Raw genomic sequence first — 23,326 nt, forward strand, 5'->3', positions numbered from 1 at the left:
TATGCTTCTTTGTGCCCTGTGACCCCAGCAGAGGGCAGGAGCGCAGGGACCCGCCGCGTTGACGCCGAAAGTCCCGTCGACAGCGGCGTTGACCTAAGCCCAACCCAACCCAACCCAACCCACCCCGGGCCCGGCTCGGCCCGGATTCAGCGTGGGCCGCATCGCGGTGTCTCTGGTCAGGCAGCCTGGAGCCCTTGGGCGCTGGCAAGGGGCGCGGGCGTCCGGGAGGGGCCCCCTCAAAAGCCATCTACGAGGGGCCACACCCACGCGGGGCCATTACGGTGGAAGCTGTTCTGGGCTTCACCCGAGGCCGCCCGACTGCCATTTTTAGCGCAGCAGCAGAGTAGACCACATGCTGTGGCTTCGGGCTAGCGGGGGGAAAGACGCTTTCTTTCTTTATTTTCACTCAAAGCAACGAAGAGCTTTGGGGAGGATTTCGACATTTGCACTTCAGTTGACTCATCCGGCGAGAACAAATTGTTCGTGTCCTACACGCAAGTGTTTTTAACATCGAAAATAAAATAAAATAGGGCTTTGAATACATTCATTTTCATTGTAGAAACAACAGTGCGTCATAAATAAAATAAATAAATCACATCAATGCCTTTATTAGCTCCCGCTGAATGTAAAGTTTATATTGTGGATGTGGAGAAGAGCATAGTTATAGTCAAAATCCCACATTATCATCATTTTTGTGCAAAACAGGTTGCAGCGAGCACAAACACGTTAGCGTCAACCGTTCCAGTACGACCTGCGCCATTTTGTCTGGCTGGAAGAGGAGGAAAAAAATAGACCACGAGGCATTGTGAGGCCAATGGGTTCGAAGTTATTAAAGTATATCTCAACTGTTAAAACCCAAAAGCCAATTGTCCGAACCGAAGGCTTATTGAATTGGTCACCCTTTTGGTTGAACCTTAAGCACTTTTCACCTAGTTAGACAAAACAGATTTTCACTCACTAAAACACACTTTGCTTTCTGATGCACTTGTGTTGCCTTATGGGAAGCACAAGTAGCAAAGGTAAAACTCAGTTAAAGCTCAGGTGTTTCAACATGAACACAATGCAGGTCAAAATTGGTCACTAATAATGTGAAGAAACCAATAAAGGCCAGTTCAGCGCGCACTGGTTGTTGAAGTTCCACAATGGCTAGAGATAATCAGAGAGACAGAGGAAGAGAAAAGAGAGGAGGTATAAGACAAAGAACAAATACATATTTTCGATGAAATACGGGCAACTTTTGTAGCTCATGTTCTTGTTTGAATTCATCAATTTCCCATTACACTTATAAGCCTAGTACTTTTTTATATGTATATTTTTTTTTTACTACAAGTGCTAAACAGGATTTTGTTTTTGTTTCGCAAAATGCACTGCTATTGTGAACAATAATTGATCATTGTCTTTTCCTTTTTTCTTTGTTGCGTAATGACTGTTCAGTGGGGTTTTTCGTTTCGATTGACTCGGGATCTATTTTGAGGCAATAGTTTAGTATTGCGGGTCCGCAAGAGACGGGTTTTGTGAATGTAGCTTGAATGTTTATTTGGTGTTGAAGGAAGCCAGAATATGGGTGGAGTTTTCAAGAAATGTGTTTTTAGCGAGTAAGAAAATATGTAAATCAAATGCATACATTCAAATGTATATCAAAATGCTGTGGCAACAGACATTTTTGCTCAAGATAAGGTGCTTGAGTAAAAAAAAAAAAAAAAAAAAAAATCATTTAAAAGCTTGACGAAAGCCAACTTAAATGGATGTCAGAGCCTTGTGAATATGTTCAGTTCACATTTAGCTTGAAATTCTATCCTAAAGGCAGCATGGTGTTCAGTGGTTAGCATGGTTAGACGTGATAAAGTATGGGTAGAAAACTATAGTTGTATTGAGCAATTAATGACACAACGTGGGGAGTCACAAAAACAATTAAAAGGTCATGAAAATTCATTCAAGTTTTGAAATCTGAAGCACCCAATTTGATTCTTAATAAGTATCGGTAAGGTTATCTGTATCAGCGATACCGGTCCTGCATTTTGCACGGATCAATACCACATCTAGCACGGCGATGTGCCACTTTCACGAAATAAAGACTAAGTTCTTTTAAAATGCAGCCGTTTTACGTGAGCTGTTTGCTTGTTTCTCTCCGTTTCAAAAGAATAGGACGATGCCAAAGGATTCATTTGGATATCTTGTGAAATATGCCATGTTGGGTCCCGCACAGTCTCACTTGAGGAGGCAGCGTGTGGGCAGGAGCGCTGGGTGGTCTGACGAGAAGAAGTCGGGCTTCCTGTTGCCCACGCATATGGCGCAGCTTGGCCTTTTTTGTGTTTGTTTTGATTTTTGGGGTTTCAGGTTATAAGTAATAAAAGTCCCCTTGAGCTATATGCTTATTTTACCTTGCTTATAAGACCATTTCTATTTCACGACTGTTCCTACTCCGCCCGCCTTGTCTTTTTATTTTTTTCCCCAATCTGAGCTTCTTGAACTTGACAGCCTCCCCAATTTTTGTTCATCTTGATCCCCTTTTCTCATCTTGACCAGGAAGTGCCCACACATCAGTAGTCCCCTCTCCTCAAAAGGAAATCCAAATCAAGCACACTTCACTTGGGTTGCACCCAATCACTCAATAAAAGACGGGGACATCCGATACCCTCGGTCACCCGACTCCTGCAGACGAGGAGACTTGACGCGCTTGAAGATCCCCTCGCGCCGCCAACTCAATATGTCTCTGATAAATAAACGACAGCTCCCCGAAGATCCCCCCCCCCCCCCCCCCTCCAAACCACACGATTGCGGGCGCGAGAAGGGATCGAGTGTGAAGCCCTGAAAGATCCTCGATTAACAGAAAAGGCGCTTGAGAGGCCGAGGTTTTTTTTTTTTTTGTCTTGAAAGCCGTGGACCACAGAGCCGAAGAGCGTTGAAATATACGCAGCGCAGCCAGGACGAGTTAAAGGAGACATTTTATGCCATTTTTTTTCACAATTTAAACAATTTCCAGGTGCCTTAATAAAAGGTCTCTGACATTCTTCCATCAAAAAGACACAGACAAATAATAGCGTCAATATCACCATAAAGTATCTTTGAGACTTCCCCATTTCACTCCCAAAAAGTTTAGATTTTCCTTTGAATTTCATTGTATGAAGTGGATGTATTGTTAGTACTGCATATTGCCCTAACGTATTTTAAATAAGTTAACTGAAAGCAGACAATGTACATATCAATACCTTGCTGACAGGGTGGACAATGAGAGGGTTCACATTTTTGGCTAATGATATCATTTAATGAGCACATGGTAGAAATTCTCTTCGCAACACGATTCACTTAGCAAGCTGACTGTATACTGTTTAACACAGTGACTCCCAAAGTACTGTATGAGTACCGCTAGTGGTCCGCGAAAGAATCACTGAATTAAATCCAAATAAAATGTGCAATATTTAAAACACGAAACACAAACAAACATAGAATAAAGCTTGTAGCTGTGCATACAGCCTGTTTTGACTTTATTTTTTAATCTAGTGCAGCACAATTTACAGTACAATTTGTTTGTTTTTAACTTTTTAGTACAGTACAATACATTTGCTTTTACTCTTTTAGAACTGTTTGTTTACAAACATTTATTTAGATACAATTTTTATTTACCTTATGCGGAATATATTTTAATTGAACAACAAAGGACACTTCATAGTGATATTGACCGAAAAAAGAATTACAGTCCACTTCACAAAATCACGGTCTGAAATTTAACGGTTTTGCCCTCATGCAAATGCTGAGTACAATTTTCGTTACCATGACAATGGAGCCAGGAGGGCAAGGGCTACTCGATCGTGCCAATTTGGTGATGTTTCACAACCTTCTACTGACTTTTTTTTTTGTTTAAGTGACAAGGATGTGGGAGGAAAACCGGAGTGCCCGGAGAAAACCCACGCAGGCACGGGGGAGAACATGCAAACGTCACACAGGCGGGGCCGGGGATTGAACCCCGGTTCTCAGAACTGTGAGGCTGACGCTCTAACCAGTCGTCCACCGTGCCGCCCATTGGAGCTTATCCCAGCTAACTTTTGACTTTTCGCAAGAGAAGCGGGGTACAACTTGGCCTGGCCTCGTCAGCCAATCGCAGGGGACATATCGACAAACAATGATTCACACTCGCACCTACAGACAATTTCGAGTCTTGAATTAACCTAACGACAGCAGCACGTCTTTTACAAAAGTCAGTTGTTTGACAAGCAAGTGGATAAATGTGTAAAAAAAAAAAAATTTTAAGAAGGAAAAGTGAGGCCTTTTGACCAATCGGATTATTTGTGTGCATCCAGGATTAAAAAAACGGAAGTCATTCCATTTAAATTGGGGCGGGGGGGAACTAAAAATGACTGCTGGTGGCACACGCTCCACACATGGAACCGATCACGGCGCGTATGGCGTTAAGATTTACCCATATGAAATAAAGCAGCCCAAAAAAAGAAAGCCTCCCCGACTTTTGGCTTGGCTCCACCGCGGAGTAATGAGCTCCCACCAAAACCTCAGCAGCTGCTGTCAGGGTCTGGGGGCACTGACTAAATATATAAGAAACAGTTAAACGGGAGGGGAAGGTGCAGGTCCCCCCCCCTTTTAAAAGATGCCATTTTTCCGCCTTTATTCCTGTGAGGTAAAAACTGCACTGACACGAAAGAAGAGGGACACAGTCGACCTGGCAATTTTCCACCTTTACAGGTAGTATCAGAGGAGGGTGTGTAAGAGTATTCCATGACGCTGGGATCGGGGTGTGAAGTTCAAAGACCACATATTGTGGAGAATTTACTTTTTCATTGCTTGTATACAAACAGTTGGCTCTCTGGAGTGCCTGTGTACGCATCAAGTGTGACATTAAACAACCAAGTAAATCTTACAATGTTCTGCTCTGAATTTTGCCCGAATGTGACGGTAAATGGAGTGCACTTACGTACAGAGCGCTTAAACCTACACCATCGCCGTGCCCAAAGCGCTTTACAGAGGCTCACATTCACCCATTCACACACACATTCATACACCAGTGGGCGGCTGCTGCCCTGCACCTCAGTGGTAGCAAATTGGGGTTCAGTGTCTTGCCCAAGGACACTTCAACAGTGGATTTGAACCGCCGACTCTTCGGTCACTAGATGTCCCGCTATACCAATAGAGCCACAGTCACCCACATGTAAAAGTGCTCTAATTTACATGGTACTGCCCCAACACTGAGTTTCTCCACCCCCGTGACTTGACAGCTAGACTAGGCTAAGATTCGCCATTTTCATCTAATGGTCAGACCACACCCCTCCTTGAGCCGTCACCTTATCATGGTGCAGAGGTTTGTGTGTCCCAATGATCCTGGGAGCAAAGTTGTCTGGGGCTTTATGCCCCTGGCAGGGTCACCCATGGCAAACAGGTCCTAGGTGAGGGACCAGACAACGTGGCAGGCCCAAAAGTATTCTGAGGGTCCGCTGGAAACGTCTGGCAGAATCCCCTGTCAGAAGGAGTTTCAACTCCCACCTCCGACAGAACTTTGCTCATGTTCCGGGGGATGCAGGGGACATCGAGTCCGAGTGGACCATCTTCCGCGCCTCCATTGCTGAGGTGGCCGACCAGAGCTGTGGCCGTAAAGTGGTCGGTGCCTGTCGTGGCGGCAATCCCCGAACCCGTTGGTGGACACCAACGGTGAGGGATGCCGTCAAACTGAAAGAGGAGTCCTATCGGGCCTTTTTGGCCTGTGGGACTCCTGAGGCAGCTGATGGGTACCGGCTGGCCAAGCGGAATGCATCGTTGGTGGTCGCTGAAGGAAATACTCGGGCATGGGACGAGTTCGGTGAGGCCATGGAAAAAGACTTCTGGACGGCTTCGAGGAAATTCTGGTCCACCATCCGGAGTCTCAGGAGGGGGAAGCAGTGCACCACCAACACTGTGTATAGTGGGGATGGGGCGCTGCTGACCTCGACTCGGGACGTTGTGAGTCGGTGGGGAGAATACTTCGAAGACCTCCTCAATGCCACCAACACGCCTTCCCATGAGGAAGCAGAGTCAGGGCTCTCTGAGGCGGGCTCTCCTATCTCTGGGGTAGAGTTCACGGAGGTGGTTAAAAAGCTGGAAGAATGGAACGAGAGATCGACAGGCGGATCGGTGCAGCGTCTGCAGTGGTGCGGACTTTGTATCGGTCCGTTGTGGTAAAGAAGGAGCTAAGCCGAATTTACCGGTCGATCTACGGTCCTACCCTCACCTATGGTCGCGAGCTGTGGGTTGTGACCGAAAGAACAAGATCCTGGATACAAGCGGCCGAAATGAGTTTCCTCTGGAGGGTGTCCGGGCTCCCCCTTTGAGATAGGGTGTAGAGCCGCTGTTCCTCCACATCGAGAGGAGCCAGATGAGGTGGCTGGGGTATCTGATTCGGATGCCTCCCAGACGCCTCCCTGGTGAGGTGTTCTGGGCACGTCCCACCGGGATGAGACCCCGGTGACACGCTGGAGAGATTACGTCTCTCGGTTGGCCTGGGAACGCCTCGGGATCCCCCCAGAAGAGCTGGATGAAGTGGCTGGGGAGAGGGAAGTCTGGGCATCCCTGCTCAAGCTACTGCCCCCACAACTCGACCTCGGATAAGCGGTAGAAAATGGACGGATGGATGGATGGTCAGACTACACAGAAACAATATCATGTTAAAGCCAGAAGATAAGCGGAGCTGCAGTCTTGTGCTGTTCAGTAAGGTTGTTGACATGGTGAGACAGTATTTGCATTTGGCGACGTCTGCTGCATGCGCCACAAACACGCATCCAAGTCCAATTTGGCAGATTGGCGTTAAAGTGCTGCCTCCGTAATTGAAAATACACTGGATACATTTATTGTTTGCATGGTAGCGAAAGCCACACTTGAGTGATGCGGGGTAACTGTAAAACTGGCAATTCCCCATTTTTAAATACTGCATAGGCTCAGTCAGTTCTATTTTATTCGTCTCAGTGCAATACAAAATGAGCGAATGAAAATGCCTTGTAGTATGATGAAGTGCACTTCTAACATGACGCATATCAAGACAAGGAAACATACACGTGTTTCTCGCTCTCAACTCACATTTGAGTTATTGTCGCCCGCAGGACCCCACCGCACTCAGCTTCACGAGCTACACGGACTACTCGTGTGGCGGTTTTCTCTTTTAGCGAGTACAGCAACGTGTTGAAGTTTACTGTCGAAAGGAACAATCGTTGTCATTTTGATATTTGTGGGTTTCAGACCCCCTACAGACTTTTTAAAAAGTGTGTGTGTGCGTGCAGTTACCTCTGTCAAACTGTGGCGAATAAAGTCTGGCATGGGGGACCGTAACACACTGTAAAGAAGAAGAAAAAAAAGCTATGGAGATAGACTACAGAAAATTAATGATATGTGTCAATGCATTAGAAGAAATGTGAAGATTTAATCTGTGCTTGCTGTTGTTTAAAATCTGATCAATTGATATATATATATATATATATATATATATATATATATATTTTTTTTTTTTTAATGCAATTAGGATCGGTGTTAAAAAGCTCAAGATAAGCGGTTGTGTTTTTTTCTCTTGTACTGACTTTAAACAGAACCAATTTTTGCACTGAATCATGATTTTAGCACCCCTAATATTTTGAAATGAGGGCTGAGTAATTAACAGTGATCCCTCGCCTATTCGTGCGTAACGATTCCCCAAATCATCCATTCGTGTGATTTTCTGTAGAACCCAACAGTTATTCTGTGAAAAACCCACATATTCACGTTTATCTGGGTAGTTTTGTGTTCTTTTTGATACGTCCTTAGATGCCAACGCAACGCCTTGCTCCTTCTAAGGTTGCAAAGGTTGCTTTATTTTCTTTTTAAATCAAATAATCTGTCAGCCATTTATTTTAAGGATAATATTGTAAGATGGCGGCACGGTTGCCGACTGGTTAGAGCGTCAGCCTCACAGTTCTGAGGACCCGGGTTCAATCCCCGGCCCCGACTGTGTGGAGTTTGCATGTTCTCCCCGTGCCTGCGTGGGTTTTCTCCGGGCACTCCGGTTTCCTCCCACATCCCAAAAACATGCATAAATTGGAGACTCTAAATTGCCCGTAGGTGTGCATGTGAGTGCGAATTGTTGTCTGTTTGTATGTGCCCTGCGATTGGCTGGCAACCAGTTCAGGGTGTACCCCGCCTCCTGCCCGATGACAGCTGGGATAGGCTCCAGCACGCCTGCGACCCTGGTGAGGAGAAGCGGCTCAGAAAATGGATGGATGGATATTGTTAGATGTATTTTTGGGGATCATAGTTTTGTGTATATTTAGGGTGCATAATATTAATATAGCCAATTATTAAAATTTTTAGGTGGGGGCATCTATTATATTCACATTTTTGCGATACGTCTCTGTCCCTAACCTGTCCCTGCGTATTGCGAGGGTTTACTACTGTTTACTGTATTACAATACCGTATTCAGCTATAATGCAAATGGCGTAAGGTTCCAAAGGCTGGACGAGTTAGTGCCTCAACCGTGTCTGCAGTACGTTTAAGCCGCTTTGATAAGTTGACACGCTCATATTTCTCAAGAAAACTCTTTTCACTTTATTATGTTATAGTTGGCTCGTACGTTCATTGGGAAGACGTATGGCACCGAGCTGCTGCTGTAAGGTTCAGGCTTTCCATTTTACGGTTTGTTTTCTTTTACTTAAACAAGACCGTTACAGTTCGATTGTTTAGACAATTGCTGGGGTATAATATTTCTGCCATGTAAAAATATTACACAAGGAGATGTCTTCCAAAGCCAAGTGGATGGTACAAAACATAAGTCACTCATTCATTCATCTACGAAAAGTACCCAGAAATCATGTCCAAAACGTCCCCCCCATTTCATCCATCCAACCATCCATTTTCTGAGCCGCTTCTCCTCACTAGGGTCGCGGGCGTGCTATCATCGGGCAGGAGGCGGGGTACACCCTGAACTGGTTGCCAGCCAATCGCAGGGCACATACAAACAAACACCCATTCGCACTCACACTCACACCTACGGGCCATTTAGAGTTGTCAATTAACCTACCATGCATGTTTTTGGGATGTGGGAAGAAACCGGAGTGCCCGGAGAAAACCCACGCAGGCACGGGGGAGAACATGCAAACTCCACACAGGCGGGGCCGGGGATTGAACCCCGGTCCTCAGAGCTGTGAGGCAGACGCTCTAACCAGTCGCGCGGCGTGCCGCCCAGTTATTTCACACAGTCCAAATGAAGAGATAGTAAAGGAGACATTGTCATGCCATTGCGCCACCTGGAGCAATTGTACACACGACGCCCGCTGGGGGTCATTTAGGTGGCCGCAGGTCTCCGTGACAGACAGCCAGATTATAGGCCAGGACGACATCTCGTATACAGCGAGTCGGCGGCGGACCGCCGCTTGTTTGAGAGCACGTGGATGGGGCTTCACGTTAAAATATCGTAAAGTATCTCCACAAAATGACAGTGGAACATATGTTTTTGAGTTTCATAGGCCACTCTGGATTCTGGAATTACAAATGCAGTCTGGTCACTACAAAAATCTGGTTGCCAACCAATCACAGGGCTCAAATGGAACCGATTGCATTTGAATTAGGGCTGCACAATCAATTGAATTTGAATTGTGATCGTGATTTTAGCTACCACGGTTAAATGAGCCTGATGGTCGGCAACTTTTTACATTTAAGCTCTGGCACTGTGCTCCGGCACCAACTTCAAAATAAAAGCCTATAATGGCATTGATGTCCAATGTAGTAATATATGAAGCTTTTATTTGCCGTATTTGGGTTGTGCCAGAACGCTTTGGTGATTGGAAAAAACATTTTTTAATGGGGATAAAAAGTAACAGATTGTTCACTTTTTGTGCAATTTCCCACTAACATTTCAATGGAATTGCTATTCTGCCATTCCATGATTAAAAGCAGTATAATCAGCAAATAATGCAGTAAGCAACATGCATAATAATGAATTAGTTGGAAGAATTTTCTATCTTTGTGCAGATTTTATTAATTGAAGCTATTTAGACCGCTCTTCGAAGATGAGTTCAGCTATGGACCTTCCATTTCTTTATTGCAGTTCCAAAATATTTCTGATATAAAGATATCTATCCATCCATCCATCCATTTTCTGTACCGCTTATCCTCACTGCCATCTAAAATTTATGTAAAAAAATGAATGAATGATTATTTTTTTTAAATGAACTAATTAATGGACTGATTCATAGTAATTGACCATTTTACCCGTATTTGAGCATTGTTTTCATGCCTTTAATCATCTGTTTACGACACAGCTTTTCAGAGTTGCAACATGTTAAATGTTTTTTTGTTTAAATCTTGAACAAAAGACAGCTTTGTTTTCAATTTCTGACAAAAAGTGCAGTGAGCTCCCAGGCTCAGCAGCATGTTTTATGAAGTTAAATGAAAACTTGAACAAATAAATAGCTCCCTAAAATCTTATACAGTCAATAAAGTTTTCCAAAATGTCAATATAAGTGAAATGTGAATCTTTCACTTCTCTTTGTTTTAAGTTCAAACAAAAACAAAAATTGTAGTGCGTTCAAAGGGTCAGCAGCATCTCTTATTACGTTAACTGAAAATGTAAATAAATACATACCTGATGTTTACCCAGTTTTAATAGATCTCTTAAGGGCTGTCGGCGTTTTTAAAAAGGCAGATGCCGATATGCATTAAAATACGCAGTAACAGTGCCGATAACCGGTCCGGATGAAAATCGGTCTGTCCCTATCACAGACTTTATTAAGACGACTATTTTGTCTTAATGTGGCAGGTCGCACACAAATCAAGTTTTGAAAAGTCTTCCCCCTGGCTCAATGAGCAAAAAAACAACAAAAAGCTAATACGTAAAGAAAATACCCATGTTCGTGTGGACATGGCCTTAGTCCAATGCCTGTCCTTAGTCTGGAGAAGTGAGACCTGATACCATTGGAAACACACAAAGGGGATTTCAGTCTACTTCTTAATGGATGTCGTCTCCCCATTTGCATCGTGCCAGTCGGAAAAATCTGCGTTACGTGCTTGCCGCCATGTCTGCTGACTGAATATGTCCACTGGTTGCGCTGCAGTCTATTGGCGGTCGCATTACTCAAAACCGCCATCTTTGCCCCGAAGCAGAGAAAAGCAGCACTCAGCCTGGCCAGGTGTTTTTTTTTTTTTTGTTTTGTTTTCTTTCATCATAAAGCACGTGGTCACTTCTCATGTCTGAATCCCCAAAAATGAGGCAAACGTGACTCAGATCTGAAGCCACAATCAATGCATGGATGCATCTACAAATGGAACCCATCACTCTTGTCTCACCTCCCCACACTCTCCCCCCTCCAGTCTGTCCGTGACACCCCCCACCACACGCACGCACACACACACACACACACACACATTTCTTTTACTCGCTCCCATTTTCCGTTGACAAGCGCTCTCAATCTTTGACCACACGGCCTGGAAAAATAGCACAGAGTCATGCTGCAAGGCAAGTCTAACCCTGACCCTGATTCCCTCTCACCACATTTCCATCAAGCAGCGAAGTCAAACACATCTAATCATTTTGATTCCTCCCCCGCCGTCGCAGTATAGTGAACATTGTTAATTTTGCGAGGCCTGAAAGGGGATTGGATTCACACCGTGATGGTCCATCACGCACTTTGGTGGCGCGGTGACACCTAAGGACACGCAGAAGAGATGTATAAGGAGATTGGAGGCCAAATAACCTCTCGCGAGAAGTGCGTTAGAAACAAGCATGCGATGTAAATCCATGTGCCAAACCTCTGTGCTACTATTTCGGAGGAGAAGGCTGCTGGATGACCTTGCTAAGGAAGTCTATACGCCTGCAGAGCTGGCGAGCAGTCCCTGGAATGTCCTCTCAAGTTAGGGTGAGTTAGTTAGGGTGTAGTAAATGCTTACAAAGTGGAGAATTAACACAAAGGCTGGTATTAAAAGTCATTGTCAAAAAGAACATCAATAGATTCAAAGGCAAGTGAAAAATCCCATTTCCTACTTGTGCATCTGTACATTTGTTTATTGGCAGGGGTACTTCTGGTCGCTGGAGAATTACGAACAGACTGATGTGTGGCAACCATTTGCATTTAAGGGTGAGCAAAATTGAATCAACCTTCCACCATTTTTCATGGAAATAAGCCACACAATGCAGGTAGCATGGCGCGAAAGTGGTTAGGATGTCTGCCTCAAAATTCCGAGGTTCTGGGTTTGAATCTTGGCAACAGCCCTCCTGTGTGGAGTTTGCATGTTCACCCCAGAGTTACTACTACTACTACTACTCCGTCTTCCTCCCACATTCCCCCAAAAAATGCATGTTAGGTTCACTGAAGACACTAAATTGTCCACAAGTGTCAATGTTTGTTTCTCTTGACTCTACTGTATGTGCTTTGCTAGAGACAAACGGCCCACACCCCAGTCAATTACAGGGCACTTATAATTAAACAACCATTCATGCTCACATTCACACCCATGGACAATTTATAGTCTTCATAGAACCTAACATGTATGTTTTTGCAATGTGGGAGGAAGCCAGACTACCTGGAGAAAACCCACGCCAGCACCAGGAGAACACACAAACTTCATGCAGAAGGGTCTGAGCAGAGATTCGAACTCTGAACCTCAGTACTGTGAGGTAGATGTGTGCTGCCTCCATTGAGCAGTTTATTTCCACTAGAAATAGTGCAATTTGAGGTTGTACCAAAAAGAACCCACTCAATATCGCTCGAACCAAAATGAGTCTCCGAGGTTTATTCCCAACTCTTCATGGATCGGCTAAGATCGGCTCCAGCTCACCTGCCGCCGATGAGGACAACATCTGTCCAAAATGGAGGGATGGGTGTCTAAAACTATCCAAGTGGCGAATTTATATAGGTAAGAGGGAATTTCTGGTATATGCAATATGTGTGGCTGCATAGGGCTGCATTTCTGAGGGTACGGGAATGCAACTCCCCCCCCAAAAAAAAATATGATGTGAAATAGTTTTGTATTGGCATCATGACATTGGGGAGATGGCTGGTGTGGGTCGTCATTCTTAGAGAATCATTTAGTTATTTATCGTAAACACGGAGAATATGTCAAAACCATTGAGTGTGCAATTCCGAAAGAAACGGAAAGAAGAGAAGGAGATGCCAGGAGGCAGGTATGGAGTATGAGCAAGGCATTATTCCTGACGACTATAGTAGTATGTTGTTATTTTATGGGGAGGGGTTCCAACTTGAAGTTAAGCTCGGACTGCCACTGCATCTCATCTCGTGAGGGAAAAAAAAAGTATAGTCACCAAACTGAGCTAGAACTTGGAACTGGAGCGGGGGAAAGCCTTCTGAAAGGCCCGTTAAAGCTTTACGCATTTCTCTAATTACACCTCTCGCTTGCCTTCGTTTTGATGGCAGCTATAAATGGGGAACACGCCAAAGACTCAGAGCACGGCGACTCTTGTAAAGCTAGGGCGAAGCAGCTCGTTGTCGTTTTAGCCTCACCTGCCCTGTCATTTTTACTTGTATGTAAAACACAAAACATTAACAGAACGTTAAGGAGAGGGGAGACTTGGTTTAATGACTGCAGCCTGTAGCAGGCCTCATGCCAAATGAGAGGGGACAGATTTGATAAGCTTTTATAACACATCGGATAAGGTAGACCGGGGTCATTTGCTGCACAATTGTAAGTGGCCTACTGCATATTCTAATATTCAAATGACCATGGAGGTTACAGAAAAAAAGTTAAAATGTTGAAAGGCAGCACACTTTCAAAATAATAACTAAATAATACTTTGCGGTTCGACTATCGCAGATTCACGACTTCGCGAGTTTTTTCATATATATACATATATATATATATATACATATATATATATAATATGCAATAATGTGATATCCTGTGATATGATTATCCTATGAATAATATGATAGAGAGGGTTTTAAAAGGTCAAAATACACGTTAAATAATTCAGTCAATATGGTGTCTCCACTTCGAGGAAATTCGCTTATCGCGCCCAGTCCTGGAACCTAACTCCCACGATAAACGAGGGTTCACTGTATTGTTATATTATCCGTCTAAATGTGTGTCTCCACTGTTTGTGTTAAAATAGCCATTGCTTCTAAAAAAAACAAAACACGCAATTATCAACAATTGTTAGCATGGCAATAGCATTTTGCATTATTTTGCATTATTTGTTAGCATTAAGCTAAGCGGACTTTCCCAAAATCAAAGCGATGTTGCTGTAAACACACAACGTGTAATTCTGTTTGTTTTATGTTTAGTGTGACAGTAAAATTCAACTGGGAGTAGCATTCAAAAGCTTTAGGCCTCTTTTTTGAAGAACTGTTCACTATTTGCCAAACTGCTGCTTATTGTGAAGTAACTGCCACCATACAGCGCTCACATCTCAACTTTGAGCCCACAAGTCAAAGCAACAACAAAAAAACGGCGAAATTTTGAAAAACTCAAAAGTCAGGTCGCTCATGGCATCACTGTACTTTTTTGCGTTGTCACCGATTTCACAAGCTCAGATTTAAACTTTTTTTTTTTTCTTCTTTAATCAAGTTTCACGGCTTAGCATATATTGACCTACAACATATTGAATTGGTTTTCGCGCGTTTCACAAACACAAGGTGAAATGCCCCCGCTTCCTTCCATTTTTCTGTATTTGGCCTTCAGTGGAAAAAGTTTGGACATCCCTGGTGTAGACGGACGGACGGATTGACAGACAGCACTTGCTTTTGTTCTTGCACTCGCAGTCCTTCTTGGAATGGGAAAATAAAAGTGACGGAGGTTAGCCGGAGAGCAGACTCCCAAATATAGCCGCTGTGTTCTTGTGAGGGCCAGACTCTCCCCAACGACAAGCCCAGCTCCGACCGTGCCCTGTAATTGAGGAGAAAATAAGGATAGAAATTATATGTTTATTTTTGACAACAATTTTAATCTTCTGTGCTCGCCTTCACAAAAAAATGAGACGCCCACAAGAAGGAGATGAGAATCTGTCTTTCTGACTCAAAGCGGAGAGGTTTTTTTTTAACCAACAAATGAAATAAGGCAAGCAAACATAGCTTCTCAGCTGGGAAAATAACAATACGCTTGTATACATGTCCTTATTTCAAACACATTCAATGAACAACGAGCTTTAATGAAAAAGAGAAACAAGCACGACGGAGGACGAGACTTGTCTGCTTCATGTTTCTTGCTAATGGATTTGTTCTTTTCATTTTGGTAGCAAATCTAAGCCAAAAAATAAATCACCTTTTACATACAGTATATATTATATATATATATATATATATATATATATATATACTGTACGTATATATGTAATATATACATACAGTATATATTACATGCATTTTTTCACTAAATGCCTTCCTAAGATAAATTGAACAATAGTTGTAAACCTAAACATTTGGTTGTCACTACAGTATCTCTAACACCTGTTTTTTTTTTTTTTTACTTCAGATTCAGTTTGTAGTTAAAAATATATAACAAGAATCGTTCACCTACCGTAAGTTATAAAATGATGGGGTGATTGTATTTATATATTTTTCGTAGTGGTAATGGCCCTTTCGGGGAAACCATAAAATATGATGTGGCCAGTTTGAAACCTCATACTGACCAGAACTACTATTACTACTACTACCTACTATGTGCTTATCTGTGTTGTTTTAATGTGATTTTGTGTTATCATTGCTCTGTATTGTTCCAGCATGATATGGTTTAGCTAGTAGATACATTCAAAATGACCCAAAGTGTATAAAAAGCCCACATTTTACAGTGGCCTTTATAACCGTATTATTATGGCCCCTATTGGAATTGCTGGGTTTATTATTACTCTTCTAAAAAATTCACCATGCCTATAGACACACCAAGGTTTGTTAGCGCATGTACCCTGGGTAAATTATATTTATTTTAGGGGTCCCAAACACGACCCCCCATAAGTCACTCAGTAGCACCCCCTGGAAAGTTATAAATAAGAAATAACTTAGCCCCCGACATCAGTTCAACCCATCGACACAAAATGGGGTGAATGCGTCCATTGTAACACGAGGCATGACAAAGTCTCAAGGACCCACTCTTAAAGTTGAACAGGAAGCTGTCCATTTTGGTTTAAAGTAAACTTTAAACTTGAAGCTGCATACACTCCTTGAAGTCTCGGCGCCCTTTGCACAATGGTCATTGCACCGGACTATTGCAATATGAGTCATTCGAACTGCTCTAAGTGCTAAAGGACTCTGCATCTTTTTGCACAATTGTCAAAAAAAAAAATGTACCGGCATTACCAGATAACTAGCAACCCTTTACTGCTCAGTGACTGTTTTTATTTTATATTTTTTGTCAATGTCTCAAAAGTGTTCTCTGTCAATTGACTGTCTGTTGTCCTACTAGAGCGGCTCCAACTACCGGAGACAAATTCCTTGTGTGTTTTTTGGACATACTTGGCAAATAAAGATGATTCTGATTCTGATTCTGAAGCAGACATTTTGGGGCAAATCCCATGCTTCGTACTTTGCAGAGTTCCAACCAAAGAATTGGCCTAAATGAGCACCAATCAGAAGCAGGTATACTAGTCAGGTGGGCGACACTAAATTACCAAGCTTTTGTAATGCCATCTAATGTGGGTGGAGCTTGAAGTCAAAGTTGAATTATCATTTTAAGCATTTGCGGTGAAAAAAAAATGGGTTGGGGGGCCTCAACATGGCCTGAAAGTAATACATTTTTGCACGTGTCTGGTTGGAAGTGCATTTTTGGTGTCCCAAACACGAACACCCCAAAACTCTTTCAGTAGCACCCCTTGGGAAATTAAACATAACATAAAATTTGTCCCGACATCAGTTTCATTGATCCACACAAAATTAAGTGGACATGTCTGTCGAAAGAGGACAAACAAAACATTTAAAGGAATCATGCCCGAAATTGAACAGGAAATCTGATATTTTGGTTTGAAGCAGTTGATTTTGCTCAATTTCTGGCCTCCTACCGCCAGGGAATTGGCCCCAAATGAGTCCCAATCGGAAGCAGGTATACGAGATGGAAGGACGACTCTAAATTGCAAAGTTGGTTTCTTTTTCCTTATTCACCATGAAAACGATGGTACGGGGGCTCATTTATTACCGTTTGGAGCTTTAATTTATATTTAGAACTATACTTCATAACTGTTAGATTTGCTTAAGCAACAACAGCCTTTTAAGTTGCACACAGGCTAACTGGTGACATGAGCAAACTATTCTTTATTAGCAACAATGCCAGAGAGACATTTCCATGAGTTGCAAATGCAGCTTTACAACTTTTCATTCGTCATTTGTTCCCTTAGTTCATCATTGGTTTTTGGAATTGGTTTTATGCCATGTGATAATCTCCTCATTTTAACGACCTGATCCTGTTTTTCCTCGCCTGTCTGTGCTGCTCAGTCGACACGGGTCGTCGCATCTAAACTTCCAAGAGCGTTGGAAACCGAGAGAACGCTTGAAACCAGAATGATAAAATCTCGACTAGAAACCACAAACTCAGGCTGTGTAGCGTTTTTTTTACACATATAATATATGTGGTGTATGAGCCATGGTGATCTTTTGTGATCTTTCCACTTGTGACTTATTTTCCGCTCCCCTGCTGTGAAATGTCTCCAAACCTGACTGAGACTGAGTCATTCATCTTAATGGGAAAACTGATAATACTGGATAAGGGACTCTTCCCTCCAACTACCTACTGAAATGGATGTCCACATGGTGATTGATGAGAGACCATTCATGCGTCTGCATTTGGGAAGGCGGGATTGTGCGCTCGGATCCACCAATCCCCGTCCACTTCCCTTCATCCCCCTACCCTGAGCTCTGCCTCTTCCAGGAGAGCCCCAAGCCTGTAATTAGGGGGGCCGGGCTCCAGGAGACTCAAAACACTTCCACGCATTGCTGCCTAACTTCTTCCAAACTGTCCCGGGACTCTGAGCTGCGCCTCTCCCGCTGGGCCTTGAGCTTCCTCTAGGATTTTGTTTCTCAGGGATGGCCGCATCTATTCTGGAGGTAGGGAATCTTATTGTAAGTATGGCGCACTTTTTGTCCCTCTTAAATTTTATGTTGATGTTGTTGATATTTTACAAGAAGCCAAGTTAGAGGCTGCATGTTCCTTTTACTACTTTCAGCCACATTAGAATGCAATTTGTTGCAAAGGGGAGTAACATCATCATATGAGACATATTTCTTACACTTACAATGAGTAAACAAAACAATCGGGGAAGTCCGGTTTTGAAGCAGAAAAGTGGAATAATAATACAAAATAATAAAAAATATCTCTGTACATATTTACAACATGAGGAAATGAGACTTTCCCGAATAAGCATTTGTCGGTGGTGGCTGTAAATGAATAATAAATACCACATGAAATAAATATATGCAGATGTGAATGGCAAACTGCACATGAATAAATTCATACTATATAATCAGAAGGGAATGTGAACAGCAGCAAGAATAGTCCGCAGCATTGTGCGTACATACAATACAAGAATAATCAATACGATATAAATATATGCGGATGTGAATGGCGAGCTGCATGTGAATAAATATATATAATCAGAGGTGAATTTGATTCGAAGGAATAGTCAGCAGCACAGAATTTAGCAAAAAAATATATCAATAAATGGTCTATACGAAGTTAAGAATGAAACAAACACCAGCAGTATTACACTATATACAGTATAGAGAAATGAATGTGAACTGCAGCAAGAATAGTCAGCAGCTTTGTTTGTGATATACATAAGACGTTTGAAGCAAACTCAACACCAGTAGTATTACGCAACTTATGGAAATGTGAATGTTGAAGAGCAACAAGCGTAGTCAGCAGTACTGCATGCAACAAAAAAACTAGATACTGTACAAATTAATAAATAGTCATTATAGAAGAAGGTGAGAATGAAATTAACACCAACAATATAACTGTATATTTAGAGAAATTCATGTCAAAAGCAGTAAGACTAGTCAGCAGCGTTGTATATTGCATTGATAATCTTATTACTTATTTAAAAGATTAGTTCAAATACGCCAGTACCATCCAAGCAAAACTACCCATATTTACATGTATTTGTTTGCAAATTATTGAAAGAGGTTTCAAGCCAAAACTAAAAAAAAACAAAATAACAACCAAATAAACAAAACGTGCAGTGCATGACCTCCACAACCATAAACACATGCCGCCTGCCATAGCCTTGAGCACTTTGCAAGCACATGAAGGAGCCAGCGGTGGCGTCGGGACATGCGTTTTGTATTAGAGTTGACACTGACAGAAGCTGTGCGAGCCAGACACACAGTCTCATGTTGTTCCTCCTCCCCAGGAAGAAGCGCGCTATGGCTCCAGTCCTCTGGCTATGTTAACCGCTACCTGTAACAAGTTTGGCAGTACCAGCCCAGTGAGGGACTCTGCGACACCCGGTAAGAACGGCAGCACCGCTCCACTAAAGAAGCCCTACAACATGACCTCCGATCTTCAGACGGCCAAGAACGCGCGCACGGCCGACGGCAGCGGCCTGGCGGACTCCTACAGTGGATCTTTCACCACGGCCGGAGGCGGCGGACTGCTCACCCCGACCGGAAGCCCCCCTGCTACGACCGGAGGCTACGCGACAGAGTACAACCCTTTCTCCCACTCGTTCCAAACGTCCGTCTCCCAGGACCCGTCCCTGTTAGTGTCCAAAACCCACGCTACGGCAGACTGCCTCACCAGCGTCTACACCTCGTTGGACATGACGCACCCTTACGGCTCTTGGTACAAAGCCGGTATCCATCCTGGTATTACGGCCGCCCCGGCTAACGCCACGTCCTCTTGGTGGGACGTGCATCCCAACTCCAACTGGCTGTCGGCGACCCAACCTCAGTCGGACGGAGGTCTCCAGGCCTCTCTGCAGCCTGTGGCACCGCAGGCTTCCCTTAGCCCCCAGCTGCCTAGTTACAGCACCGATTTTACCACCTTGAATCCGGCCCCCTACCCTTCCGTGGGACTCGGCTCGTCCTCACACCTCCTCCAGCCGTCCCAGCACATGCTGCCCCAGGACATGTACAAGCCCAAGCCTGTGCAAAGCTCAGGGCTAATGGAGAGTCCAATGGGCCTAAAGCCAGCGAGGGGATCAGGAGGCTACGGCACAGGTTCGACCCCCACGAGGTCCTCGTGCGACTGCCCCAACTGCCAGGAGCTTGAGCGACTGGGGGCCTCGGCCGCCTCCCTAAGGAAGAAGCCGGTGCACAGCTGCCACATCCCAGGCTGCGGGAAGGTGTACGGCAAGGCATCGCACCTCAAGGCCCACCTGCGCTGGCACACCGGCGAGAGGCCCTTCGTGTGCAACTGGCTGTTCTGCGGCAAGCGCTTCACCCGCTCGGACGAACTGGAGCGCCACGTGCGCACCCACACACGGGAGAAGAAGTTCACCTGCCTGCTGTGCAACAAGCGCTTCACACGCAGCGACCACCTCTCCAAGCACCAGAAGACCCACGCCGAGTCAGCGCTGCAGGGGAAAACCGTGGCCGCCGAGGGGGACGTGGACCACCGGAGCGACGAGACCGCGGAGATCAACGCCGGCAATGGCGAGCCACTCGCCAATGGAGACGAGAAGACGGGGGTGCCCACTGGAGTGGAGAACAGCAGTGGACTGCTGGAAATTTGAATCCTAGACTTCATCCAGATTTTTTTTTTTTTTTTTAACAATCATGCCAAAGACATCAATGCAATAAATGACGGTGCAGTCACAGGCCGTGCATTTGGTACCTGGGCCTTCAATGGGGACTTACCTGACTTAATCTGCCTCTTAATACCACCACTATCATAGCGTAATTATGGAATCCATCACTCCTGTGTAAAAATGCAATAAAACAGCTCAAAACTGCGCCACGTACATCATCTGGAGCAGATCAGAATCAATATTTATCGAATAACATGAAAAAAAACATAACAGAATATAATTAAAGACATCATACTCACCAGAGATGCTGATTCTTAAATATATTAATGTGTGCAGATCGCCACAGACATGTTTTGCTCATCAAAGTTGGCTTTTGCTCTGACCAGCCAATCAGGGGATGGAAAAATGCTGACAACTAGGGCCCGCATTCTGGCCTTGTGAGGATGAATTTGAAATCTGACTGTTCAAGAAACAGACTCAGTTACATCAGTTGGCACTACTGATTCTGTATGCCCTGGGCAGATTAGATTGACATGGCAACACCTCAAGGCTAAACCCAGATTGGACAAAAAATAATAAAAACAAAATCTAACAACCACATTCACAAAGCAGTGCAGCAAAGAGGAATGCAACAAAATGAAAAGAATTGATTGCTGGGAATAAATTAATACAATTTCATGGAACAAATAACAGAATTTCAGTTGCAAATGTAGGTCAGTGCTTCTGATAGCGTTCCGGCGTTTCCTCTTGCCTGGAGTGTAATCAAGCATCTCCGTGTAAATACAAGCAAGCCTTACAAGCAAACAATTAGAGGAACACAATGACAAACAACAAGAACAGCAATGAATGCTCGCACGTACATCCACGTTTCTGAAGCCAGCATGCATTCTTGTTGCCTTTCAAATGAGCGCAACCACTGGGGAAATTGAATCTGCACAGGCAGAGGGAAAAGCAGCTCCGAAGCCACAAGACGAGAGTCATTTCAGAGCGATATGTTTTGGTTAAGATGGCGGGCCTTTGACAGAGCCTTCCGCACAGATCTGATTCACAGCTGTACTTTGATACTTCAGTCATCGCTCTTCTTGAAACAATCAACGCGCAGCGGGATTTGACGCTTGTCATTGCCAAAGATCGTGTTGTCGTGTCAAAAGGCTTTTGTCATGCTTCCTAGCTTGTGTAATTTAAGTTCTTATTTACATCTTTAATCTAATTTATGTCTTAAATTATAAACATTGCCGGTTGTCTTGCACCTTGCGGGGAAATGTAATGCCAGCGAGGATTGCAAGATGAATTGAAGCCGGCCAAATATAAAATAAAATGCCTTAATTTAAGACTATTTATTAGCTATAACAAGGAAGTTGAAGATTTATTTAAAGATCTTGACATCGACTATTTCTATGTATGTATTCTATGTATTGTGAAGTCTTCCACACAAATGATGAATTAAGGGCTACATACTATATATTTACAACAATATATAGATGTTTTTAGTTGTGTTTATTATATTTTCTATTTTGTTTTTCATTGAAACTGTAACCTTCCTAATGAGAAGCCTTGCGCTTTGGTCATAAAAAAATATAAAGTGAGCGCTGTTGGAAATGTCAGAGTTTGCTTTTTTTGGATGTGAAATAAGAAAATATTGTACATAGTGAAGGGCATGTATGGTGTACATGTAAGAGTCCTGGTGTGTGACAATTATGGTGCTTTTAAAAAAAAAAAAAAAGTAAAGATATTTTGAAGCATTTTTCTTTGCTGACTGCATCCTTACAAACTATTTTACTTCCTTTCTTGTTTCCACCTCACCTGTTTTCATTGTCACTTGTAGCACAAACAAAAGCACTCAGGTGAGCTCTTAGCCCCGCACAAGGACCTGCACTGTAGTTAACAACAATTGCACCACTCTTAAGCTTAAGAGGCGTAATTATCAGTTAGTATAAAAGACAGAAGGTTGGGGGGGTTATTAGGACTGATGGCAAGTGGTTGTATTGTTTAGGTGCTCAAACAAAAGGGACAATTAGAGCAGGATATGGGATGACAGACATGATGTTGCGATACGAGTGAAATCAGGGTAATGTGTTGAAAAATATCTGCAATGTGTCGACAAATATCTGCAATTTGACCCCGCATAGCCACCGTAGCGGCGTCCCTCTTAAAAGTCACCACAGGTCCACTTTCCTGTCAGGATAGTAAAATTGCTTGAGGTGGGTGGAGCTGGGCGTTTTCATAGTGATCACCCCAGGAGAGGTCTGCGTGTCACAGGCACGGGTGCACACCGCTCCCCGCTGGCGATGTAAAGGTGGGGTACCTGCGGGACAAAAGCACAGGTGTCTTCAGGTGTGAGCGCAACTCTGCAGCAAAGCGGTGGAATGTCGGTATGCCCGGAGGCTCAACAGTGAGGCCGTAAGAAATAGCAAGATAAGGCGGGCCAGTAAAGGGGAAAAGTAAAGTGACCCTCTGGCCCAGTATGCGACAGAGCTTTAAGAGGAAAACTAAAGCGATAAGAGAGGTAGAAAGGTCAAGTCATGCGGAAGAGGATCCTTTGTTTGTCATTGGCTTATCAAGTGTAGCCATCATAGAGGTCGACAACAGAGGAAACAAACGCCATGTCATGAAAAATGTCTTCATTGTTTTCTTTTTTGTTGTTGTACAGTGGTGCCTTGAGGTACAAGTGACCTAATCTACGAATTTTCCGAGATACGAGCCAT

At 43.7% G+C, this 23,326-nt stretch overlaps 1 protein-coding gene across 2 annotated transcripts; it reads left to right on the forward strand.

Moving 5' to 3' along the window:
* The first annotated feature begins 17,958 nt into the window (after positions 1-17,958).
* On the forward strand, positions 17,959-20,606 carry sp7 (Sp7 transcription factor). Of its 2 annotated transcripts, none has more exons than XM_061688224.1 (2): positions 17,959-17,994; positions 19,284-20,606. In XM_061688224.1, the coding sequence occupies exons 1-2, from the start codon at positions 17,959-17,961 to the stop codon at positions 20,604-20,606; spliced, it is 1,359 nt and encodes a 452-aa protein (XP_061544208.1). The 2 variants fall into 2 exon arrangements, with proteins under 2 accessions (XP_061544208.1, XP_061544209.1); XM_061688225.1 differs by having other exon boundaries at positions 17,959-17,979.
* The last annotated feature ends 2,720 nt before the right edge of the window (positions 20,607-23,326 follow it).

The sequence above is a fragment of the Phycodurus eques genome, chromosome 10, assembly GCF_024500275.1.
Source record: "Phycodurus eques isolate BA_2022a chromosome 10, UOR_Pequ_1.1, whole genome shotgun sequence".
NCBI classification, from domain to species: Eukaryota; Metazoa; Chordata; class Actinopteri; order Syngnathiformes; family Syngnathidae; genus Phycodurus; species Phycodurus eques.